This window comes from Parasteatoda tepidariorum, chromosome 3 (assembly GCF_043381705.1).
Source record: "Parasteatoda tepidariorum isolate YZ-2023 chromosome 3, CAS_Ptep_4.0, whole genome shotgun sequence".
NCBI classification, from domain to species: Eukaryota; Metazoa; Arthropoda; class Arachnida; order Araneae; family Theridiidae; genus Parasteatoda; species Parasteatoda tepidariorum.
This window is the reverse complement of record NC_092206.1, coordinates 91,275,625-91,287,421: the sequence shown is the minus strand read 5'-3', so window position 1 is coordinate 91,287,421 and position 11,797 is coordinate 91,275,625. Positions and strand designations below refer to the sequence as shown.

Sequence of the window (11,797 nt, the reverse complement as noted above, 5' to 3'; positions counted from 1 at the left end):
GAAAATTTTGCGAATGTAAACAATAAAGCAAATTTGCAAACAATAGTAAGTTTTGAGAGTGATATTGTTGAAATAGTATGTTAAAAAAAAACATGTATTACAAATTTTTTCTAGTACGTAGTTCATCTGTCAATTTAAAAAAAAATTTCAACTAGATTTTACGTTATTCCACTTTGACGGATTATACTCATATATATATATTATTGTATACAGGTTGCTCCATAATCATTTAATAGTTTAAGATCATTGTCACAATTTGATGAATCTATTTGAGAAAGACAGATTTAGAAACAGTTTGATTTTTGGATAAAACATAGAAATGTTACTAATTATTGTTCCACTTTCTATTATTTTTCTTGGACACTAAAATAGGTTTCAATAATGATTTATCATTTGTTTTGTCACTGTATTTTTCCCACGCATAAATAACAGATTCTTAAATTTGTATATTTTTTACTCGATTTCTGGAAAGGATTTGAATGATATACATAAAGAGCAAAAATATGGGACACAGTGCAGGTAAGAAATTTTCCCTTCCAAAGAAGACAAATACATTCAGTTTAAAATGAATTTTATTATCTTGTGAAACTATGTAAAATAGTGCAGGTAAGAAATTTTCCCTTTCAAAGAAGACAAATACATTCAGTTTAAAATCAATTTCATTATCTTGTGAAACTATGTATAATAGTGCAGGTAAGAAATTTCCCCTTCCAAAGAAGACAAATACATTCAGTTTAAAATCAATTTTATTATCTTGTAAAACTATGTATAATATTTACAAAAGGCAATTTAGTCAAGTTGATCATTTTGAAAACTAAGAATAACATGCGGACAATTCTCATGAGCAAGTTTTTTCATTAGGTAGGTTTGAAACTTGCTTGTTTCAAACCTATCTTTAATCATGTAAATACATTAATTTACAAAATTTTAATGAAATATATCAAGTTTAAAACCAGTTGAGAAATAACCGTGAATCAAATATAGTTAAGAAAAGCTGGATCTTATAATTGCACTCACACAAAATGAAATTCTGAGATCGGATAAAGACCCTGCTCTGATCTTACTTAAACCTGATTATACTTGGATATAAATTATATTTACTACACAGAATTTTACAACAGAAATTGAATAATTCATTATTCAAAAAAATAAATTTTAAAACAACATATATGTTCTGCTATCACAGACTATAATATTAAACGGTCCTAACATTTTAGTATTAAGATTTAATTCTTAGGTATCAATTGTGCTAGTAAGTCTATAAAAAAATAACAAATTTTTTTTAAAAAATATTTCTGCTTCGTAACAAAATATTTTAGTTTTTGCATACATTTTAGAATTATTTCATAGTAAACACAGAGATAAAAATGTAACTACATTTTGGAAACAATTTATAAATCATGTTTCTGACACACCCAGCAATAAAAATTTATATCATTAAATCTTTATCAAGCTCTATTTAAACTTATTATAATTTTGCACTGATCTGATCCGGAAAAAAACAAACAAATCAATAAACTAAACTATAGTTAACACTCTTAAGAAATCAGTATAAAACGATTTTTTAAAACAGAACTATTCTGATACTGTCACACTTGGATAGTTCAAAAGGATTGAAGAAAAAATTCGGAAAGACTTTTTGCCAAGACTGATGATGCTATAGCAAAAGCATGAAAATAATGCTAAAAGTGCAAAAATCTGGTAATATTACAGCAAATGTTAATTGTTGACCAGTTTTTTTTTTTTTTTTCTAAAAACTTATGCATGTAGACGGGGATTATTTAATTATTTTTTTTTTTTTAATTTCCTTAACATAAATAATTTTACTAGTAATTTTGTGCAAGTGTTATAACAGTATTTAATATTTTTTTGTTAAAAGTTCAAAAACACCATTGTCGAAGTCTAGCACACTTATACGTTTAATTTCCAGTTATAATCCTGTATGTAAATAATTTTAAATTAAATTTTTAAGTCCAAAAAATAAATAGGAAGCACAAGTTTTACTTCTTTAAATAAAAATAAAAAAATGCGCAGAAGTTGGCATATATTTGCAGTTAGAATTACAAATATAACGAAAACAAACGATATATTAATGATATCCCTAAATTGAATAGATAATATATCTCGTCGATTATATTCGGTAATTTAGGAATGTAATTTGATGTCAATAATATGTTAAAAAGATATGGCGAAGTCCAGTTTTCTTCTCTTGGATGACAGGCTTTGAATAACTAATCAATAGAGAAAGGGAATTTTGCTTTTGTTATGAAAAAGCATCTTCAGCAAAAAATACTATACCCTAATATTTTGAGGGAAATTATTCAAATAACTTGAATAATTGAAAATAAAAGGTGATAAAATTTTTTTGTTTTTATGCAGAAATCTTCAACAAAAAAAATAATAACAATAAATTTAAAATGGGACAAGTCTAAATTATTCTTGTTTGATTGAAATAGGTTTCAGGCTTAAAGTGTGACATCATTTATGGATAATCTTATAGAAAAAAAACAATAAGGAACTATCTATAACGTCATCAGTTTCTGACTACACCTTTCATTCTATACCACATTTTATTACTTTAAAATAATGTTACTGCACTGTTTGTTAAAAAAAATGATTTGGTCAATATATTAAAAAAATAGAAATTACATTTTAAAATAAGAAATTGTTAAATTTTTCAGCAGAGAATAGTTTGCAATAAGCTTAAACAAGCACTTAAATTGGAGTTTTTTTAATCCCTCTTAACACTAACTAACTACACCAGCAGAAGTTGTTTCTTTTCTTATTGATTTTAATGCAGTAAAGATAGAAAATAGTTAGAACCCGTACATTCTAGTGGCGAACTATTAAGTACCCTCTTCTAAGAGAGCAATAAATTTTGCTTTTAAGAGTTTTGGTATGGGGAACAAAGTAAAAAAAAAAGGATTAACCTAAATATTGCTATCTAGACCTATGAGATCTTGTTTCCAATGCCCATTTACTAAGAAGCAGATACTTAATAGTTTGCTGCAGCGTAGAACTTTTATTTTTAATGTTCAGGTAAAACATTTTATTGTTTAATTTAGAATGAGTAGAGATCAAAAAACACAAAATGATGTTTGAATCAATTGGTTCCAATTGCCGACTTCAATTGATTGGAAATAACAAATTTTGATCAGGAACAATTAAATCAACTGATTTATATTGATGCTTGGAATTAGTATCAGAAACATCAAGAAAATACTATCAAGTGATTTAATGAGTACTCAAATCTTTAACCAAGATTATGTCCCAGAGAAAGTAAGTTTATTTTTAAAGTTAATAAAACACTTCTTCCTGTTGTACTGATTCTTAATTTTTTAAGGGGTCTGTCACACTATTTTTTTTTAAGTATTTAGGCATTCGTTCTATCATTAAAATATGCTATTTATGATCTTAAAGAAGGTTAAATATGTTTGTATTTAAATTAGAATGCAAAAAAAAAAAAAAGGAATTAGTTTACTTTCTTCCACCCATTGAATCTCAAATGATGCCAATGTTTTGAATAAAATTTTCTTTATGATGAATATTTTAAACGTATGTCATAAACTATGAAAAAAAGAAAGCATCTTCATGACATTTGGAATGAATTTTTTTTTAAAATAATAAAAATATTTTTAAATTTAGAAAATTTTACATTGTAAAAGATGAAAGAAAATTTAAAATTTTTCGAAATTAAAAACATCCTTTTTTTTAAGTATTTAAAATTTCTTACAGAAAATTTACAAACAAATTTTGTGTGCTTATTAAAATCTTAGCTTCTTAAATGTTTCAGAAATGATAAACGTTTAAAACTACTGCAATGAAGGTAAATACACAGCTGTCAACATGAAAAGAAACCATTATGTAACTGTAAGTGGGACTATTAGTTATTTACTATAAATAAACTTAAACAAGAGCAACAAATCTGTTTGCGATTGACATTAAATGAACTTAAAGGTATTTTGTTTTTTAAAACCTTAGATTTGAATCATATTAGATAGTCGTAATTCATTCATGAATGAAATATAGTTAAAAAGACAACTTAAGTTTTGTAAAAATATTGGGATTTTGTTTCCAAATAGAATATGGTAAATTTTTTATTGAAAATAATTTTCAATAAGACTAATTTCATTAATGAGTAGTAATATTAGTTATTCAAATCCTCCAACAAGCTATAAATTTAATAAATCTATTTTGAGAGGAAATCTCTAAATTATACAGATTTTTCTGAAATATACAAAAAATCAGGGGAGTTTCTCAGACAAATGGTAAAATACAGTGTGGTTGACAGCTACGCAAATACAATTAACTTTGAGTTAACATAGATAAGTTTTCTCAGTGTGGTTTTCAAAATAGTAACACAATATTGATCCATAAATCATCTTTTCTTTGTGATAACGTTATATCCTATAGCATTCATAAAAATAGAATCTTTTTTTTTTTTTAATACAGTCACCTTCACAGAGCAATTGTTAGAAGCTGCAATAACTAAGAATTAGAAGATGACTAGGATTCCTGCAAAGTTCAATTCTTAGTAAGGAACATCACTTAGTATCGGACCCAGAGGCTCACAATTGTGTATGCGACGTATCGCTTCGCTAAAGAAGCGAGAGACATCTAAACACTGGAAGCAAAATCAACAGAAGAAAATATCAGTAGTAATTCATTCCTATAGATTTAAAGTACTCTTTTATAGTTTAAAAAAGGTCATTTTGTAAAATATTAGAAATAGTACAAAAAAGGCTTAAAATAAGCGAGTTTTAATGGTGTTCTAAAAATCACTAACAAAGTATAAGATTATTTATAAATTTAACCCATTAAGGGTTTATATACAAATGGTTATCACTCCCAACATTTAATCTTAGAAAGATTGAATTGAATATAGAGTTGAATGCTTTAATGGTTTAGCCTGTAGAAATTTGCATTATTCCCTGCTTGGGGACCCACTTGTAACAACCATGTAATTAGTAACAGTGTGTAGGAAAGAACTTGTTTACGAATTCACCCTTTTACGAAACTATCAAAGGGTTTATGGCATAAAATGTATTTTCCTTTTAAATCATTTTCAAAAAGTAATATGCTTTCCTATGTGATTCAATGGAGAAATGATATTAATAGGGTAAATTAAAGCAGAAGCGTAAATTTAAGCATTCATTATAGATATATTTTGAGCAGTATACATGCCTTGAATATCCTTCTGAAAAATCAATTCATACAGCATTATGTATTTAATAATAGTATTCATAAATTGATCCTGTGAAATTTTCAACAAATATTTCCATTAAGAATTTTTTTTTAATTAACTGATTTTTCATTCTTTTTCCTCTCAAAATAACGGAACGATTGTCGAGTAGAATATTGATTTTTGCAGTGTTGTGATGTAAGTGCAACACTATAAGTTTTCAAGTATTGCAATACCAATGAAAATAGCGCCTGCCGCTTAATAAGTAAAGGCGTGCTTGGAGTAGGTGTGCTTGCGTGATTCAAATAGCTAAGGTGATTCCTACCTTAGTTGCCAAATAAAAGGACATCATCGACAAATATATAATTAAATTTTGTCAGAATAACATTTTGTGTTTTTTTAAAAAAATTCTTAACTATAAAATGGCAAACAAAAATAAAAACGAAATTCATTTACGAGAGCACTCCGCAACATATTTTAATAGCGCTCGTCTCATTATTCATTGTACAAAAACCATAAACCAACAAGTTTGTAATCTAAAGGTTATGATTTAACTGAAACATAAAATAACTGCCAAAGACAGACAAATAGAAATAAGTCATTCGTAGAAATAAGACAATGTTGTAGAAAAAGTTTCATCACATTTTTATTAAAAAGTATCAAATTCAAAAATTCACAATAACAAAATTTTAATTTTTGAAAAATAGTAAAAATGTACTACATAGAATAAGACAATGTAACAAAAGGTAAAAATTAAACACAGCCTATCACAGTTTGTTCTACACAATGCTCATAAAAAAAACTACCTGTCATGAGGGTTGGCATGATTAAAATCTATAGATTTCATTTTTTAAAAATCATTGTTTTTTAATTCAGAATGGAGGTTTTATCCAAAGAATAAGAAGACAGAAATTTTTTTTAAACTAAATTTAGATAGTATTATTAAACCCATTAAGTTTAATGCCAAGTTTCGTCAAGATTTTTTTAAAAATAGTTGTTCTTTAATGTTTTCAGATCTAAATTAATATAGGTAAGATATCTAACTGGCTTTGAAATTCATGATAGAATAGAGCTTCAATGGAAACAACTATGCTTTTATTTATTCAGTTGTTGTTCGAAATAACTTATTAATAATAACAATTTAGGATAGAAGTACCTCAATTTTAATACTGTAATATTAAGTATTAAAAAAAATTTTTTACAGAGCTATGACTAATGAAAGATACATTTAATTAGAGCTTCGTCTTTAACAGATAAGTTATTCATGAATGCAAAAAAAAAAAAACTGATTTAATTTTGATAAAAAAGTGAACTGATTTAATTTAAAAAAAAAAAAAAAACTAATTTTTATCGAAAAGAAATCCTGATTTTTGCCAACCCAGCTTATAATCAAGCATACTGGAGCATAGGGAGTTGGAGCTACAATATTAGATCCAGGGAACAAATTGGATCTAATATAATGAATAATTTCATTGCCTTATTTTTGTATTCTCACTTTCTTTACTATTTACTTCTCCTGGAATCTGTCTATATATCTTTATTTATAATATAAAAATGTCTTATTCATGAAATTTTATAAAAGTCGTTTCAGCATCAGTATTGCTTACATGATAGAAAAATACTGAGCAATATACTTAAAAATACGAAAATTCACAGTGCATGAGTAAAGATAACAGTAATGGATTTCATTAAATTCTGTGAAGGTATAGGAAAATTATACATTTTAAGGAGAAAAAATACTTTTCTTCTCACAGAAGTATTTCAGAGATCCATTAATAATTGTTTAGAAATTCTTTTTCTCTAGTATTTAAATATAACAAAAATGTATATTAAGATTTATTCTCAAAAAATTAAATCAAACTTTCTTCACATCATGTTGAAATATTTTTACTTTAAAAAAAAAAAAACACTGACGACTAGAAAACATTTTAGAAAAAACAACACTATTTTACCTTGTAAAAATTACATTTATTCAGTCATTTAAGTAGAACAAGCCTAATATGCAAAACATTAAGAAAAGCATAAAAATACTTAATTTAAACGACAATTACATTTAAAGCAATTGCTAAAATTTTATTATATAAAGGACTATTATAATATTACTCGTATTTTAATTTACTTATGATTTATTATTTTTATTTACAAGTTGATAAAAAATTTCAAAAATAATTTTTTAAAATGCTTTAAGAAAAGATTATTAAGTAGCATTAAATGGATTTTGATTGATAATATAATTTCAATACTAGCAAAGTCATATAAAATTATTCTTATAAAAGATAAAATGACAATAATGAAGGAATACTGTAGGGCAAAAAATTAAAAAGCTCTTAAACAGCTATCGTACAAAATTATACGCTATTTGTTTTCTTAAAAATAGCAAAAAAAATTTATAGTTTTTAAAGTTTTTTTGCTTTGGAAATGGTACATTTTTCCCGCAACTAGTTTTAATATAATTCATTCATAAAATGTGAGAAAAAAAAATTCCTTTTAAAAAAATTGAAGTTAATTCAAATGGATATGGCCTAGCTCACAGTTTGTTGAAAAAATCCATCCATGCACATTAGTTTATTAGTGGATGCACTGATTACATGCATATGCAGCATTAGCACTGAAACAAAAGAAATTTAATATTTTCTTTTTGAAAAAAATATATTTCATTAAAATTTGTACAAATAAAAAAAAACTTATGGCACATGTAACTGCAACCGCATGCATAAGGGAATGAAGACCTTGTTAGTCAAAGGAATGGATAAGCAATATGTTTCTACATGGGAACGTTACTGAAGAGGTAAGAAACAGATTCTCCATTGTGGGTTCGACGAATTGCCTCGGCCAGGATCATCGAGACGTCAATGCACTGTAAAGACACAAGACAACTGGATAGCAACAAAAACTGAAGGCCATTTGTTAAATAAAAAAAGGAATCTTGCAAAAATGTTAAAAATATATCAAAAATAAAAAGTCATATAAAACTAGGCCATAACTAAATTGATGCAGTCTGAGGCTATATTAATAGAAAACTACCAAATCAGATTATTTGGTGCGGAGAGTAAGAAATTTTTTTTGGGGTGCTAACAAAATAAACTATTGACATTAAGCTGCAAATATTTTATTTTATAACCGTCGTTGAACAGCTGAACCAATTTTTTCGCTTTACAACTACTAATGTTCAACCTTATAATTTTGAACCCTATCCAGAAGACAACAGAACTCCTGGATTAAGCATTGGATGAAATTTGCTTTCGTGGAGGACTTTTTGATGGAACTAACCCACATTTGCGTTACATAGAGGAGAAAACTACGAAAAAACTCCACAATAAGCCTGTTGGTAAGGGAACTCTAGCCAATGATCCGCCTACCACTGAGGATATTTTACGTCAGCACTGTGTTGGAAGCTGCAGATATTAGACAAAATAATGCGCAAAATGCTATTTTTATTTTAAGAAACAGTATTTCGATTAATGCAGCAGCACTGAAAATTTTTATGTGCTAAAACTAAACTGTTAGCATATTATGACTGCAAGTTACAGCAATAGCTTTCAAATAAAAAATTCATATTTTTAAACCTGTTTCTGTTCAAAATTTCACTAATTACAGTAATCAAAAGATCTTAAAACAACAAATGCTTAAATATTTGTTTTATTCAAATATAACTTGAATAATTTGCACATTATACAGTTTAATATAAACAAATACTTATTAGCATAAAAAATGAACGTTTGTAAAATTGCTGTTATTAAAAGAAAATATTTGAGATGTTAATTTTATTTCTTTAACTACAATTAGTACAGCTATTTCATCGGCACCAATAAAAATTTTATTATGATTTTTCAAAATAAATTTCTGTGATTACTGCACAGAGGATAAAGAAAAAATACTGTAACTATAAATTGATATAGCAGCTTCCTATTAAGTCCAACCTAGATTTATTATAATTAAATTATCACTCTAATGTAAGAAAACAGTTATATCTTCGTATTTTTGTTTTATGATAATGCAATATTTTTATATTAATGTTTTTATTTAAAACAAAAGTATAAATCCCAATTCTAGTTACTGTTATCTTTAAAGCAGACAAGCCCTTTTGGTATGAAGAAGCCATATGATAAAATACCAGATGTATTATATTTATATAATATCCGTTAAAAGTTCTATATTTATATAATAAAATGTCCAATGTTTGTGACACCAATTTTAAGGATGAAAATTGGCTAACACTTATTCCTGTTACAAGTAGTGAATTGGTTAATGATGATACATGTACCGAACATAATTTACTTTTTAATGGTTATTTTAAATTCTTATTTCTTTAAAATAATTGTTTAAATAATGTTTTTTATTTTCTAACAACTGAAAAGATTTTTACTTTCAATATATTAAATATTATCTCCATGATGATAAAGGAATTCAGCAACATTTGAGTAACTTCTTCAAAATTAAAGTCTCAAACAGTGTTTACTTTAATTATGACCATCTAGTAATTTCAAAATGCTTCAGAGAAGGGAAAAAGAAAAACAATTAATCAAAAATATTTCAAAAGCAATACAATTATGAGGTGAATTTGAATTAGTGAGCATGCAAAAACTTAGGGTTTCTTCAACATTCATATAAATGAATGGTAAATATAGAGAAAAAAAATTCAAAATAAAGATAAAAGTTTCAACCAGTACGTACACGTACAGTGTGCAAAATAAAAAAAACTGAACATTAAATGTAACTTTAAATCTTACAATTTGATCGTCCCATGCCAATATGCAATCTTAATTGTTCAAAAACATAATTTCAAATATGCTAATTAATTAAAGAAGAATAATTAGTGGAGAAGATATTTTTATAAACCAAACACAAAAATACGCTACGCTTTAATTTTCGGACAGATTACAATTTATAAGGGAGGCAGTAGCAAACTGGAAAATATGGTTACAACTTAAACATAAAAAAAAAAAAAAAAAATTTAAAATACACATTTATAGTGCTTGATTATCCAAAATAAATTTTATGCAAAAAAATTATAAGATTTATGACTTTTTTTATTATTTATTTTAAAAATGGGCAAAAAAGTTTTGAACTGTTAGAATAAGAAGTTTTTACATCAATTGAATAGTTTCTGCGTAATAAAATTTAAAGAAAGTCAATGTCTCCAAGAACCAACTAATCTTGATAAATTTTTAATATTTCATCATTTAAAATTACATTAGAATACAATTTCTTAAAACTCATTATTAAAATAAATAATAAGAACTAAATAAATAATCTTAAAAAATTAAATTTTGCAGTTATGTGCAAAAAAGGGAAACAAAAATTAAGGGGACCAAATTTTTGACCGTTGCTTCGATGAAACTAATGGATATTTTTGAGCTGATATTTTTCAGATTGCAGCTACCTAAATACTTTGAAGATCAAGAAATCCAAATCTGATTTTTAAAAAAAGTTGCGCTTATAAAGAGATAGCATGTTTTTGTTTAATTTTGCAAATATAAATATTGTTTCCTATAATTAAATTTAATTAGTGCTTATTAAATTTATTCTTTCAAAAATTAAGAATAATTTAGATTAAATATATAAATTTATACTATTTTCTATAGCACATATAAGGATAAAAAGCTGTGCAAAATAATAATTAAGGAAAAGAATAAAAAATAACTTAGAATAAAAACTAAGCTTAGAAATTTTTAAATTGAAAATGTTTATTTCTGGCAATAATGATAGCTAATATATTCAATATACATCAAAACAATACATTATGCTTTCTGAATATAAACTTCAATGAATCAGTTTTAGGGGATCAATTTCACCGAATAATTTAGTGAAGTGTCTAGAGTGGGAGATGCTATTGAAAATTAATGGTACGAAGATAAATGCCTATGTTTGTATATATTTTAAGAGAAATCAGCAAATATCTTTGTATAAATTAATGAATAACATAACTTTTTCTTCCATTTATTCATTAAAACTATACATTCAAATGAAGAAAAAAAAACTAATTTTAAGGGGCCACAGTACCCAAAAAATGACCAAAATATCGAGACAATTTTTTTATTGGTTATAATAAAACTTCAAACTATTTTAAAAGCACTGAAAAAAAATCATCTCTCTACCTACATTTTTAAAAAAGTTATGAATGATTTTAGATTGTCCTAATACAGAAACTTGCTCAGCAGACAGACTTTAAAGTGCTTTTTCTCTTAGATGATAATTAACTAAATCCCAAAGAATTTTTTTTATTTAAGATAAAGCTTTGAAGCAAACTTTTTTTATCTTAAATATAATGCATTTATTTAAACTATGCATGGAATAAGCATTTTATGAGGTACTAAAATTTTTGTAGCATGTTATATGTACCTAACAGGAATTTTTAACCTTTTTTTTTTCTACTTTTTTACAAAATAATCTATAAAAAATATTCTATTTGATATATCAGCAAATGAATGCACAAAAGTGTTAAGATGAATATTGTAAGCACTAAGGGAAAAAAAATTGAAAATATGTTAAAATAAAAAAAGCTTTAGAGATTTAAAAATTTTGAATTTTTTTTAAAATTTTAAAAAAACTAAACAATTTAATTATTTTTTGAAGATAAATTATTGATTATTCTTTATAAGTTAAATGAGCATG

The 11,797-nt window shown here is 25.5% G+C and overlaps 1 protein-coding gene across 2 annotated transcripts in view; it reads right to left on the bottom strand.

Moving 5' to 3' along the window:
- Window positions 1–1,777: 1,777 nt before the first annotated feature.
- Window positions 1,778–11,797, bottom strand: part of LOC107437735 (ribose-phosphate pyrophosphokinase 2) — a 29,377-nt gene continuing 19,357 nt past the window's right edge. The window contains exon 7 of one of the 2 annotated variants that reach the window (XM_043049580.2): window positions 1,778–4,624. In XM_043049580.2, coding sequence (XP_042905514.1) covers window positions 4,532–4,624 — 93 coding nt within the window. In that variant the 3' untranslated portion in view covers window positions 1,778–4,531. Of the gene's footprint in view, window positions 4,625–5,803; window positions 8,040–11,797 lie in introns of those variants that run through there. The other variant, XM_016049828.3, reaches the window with a different exon arrangement.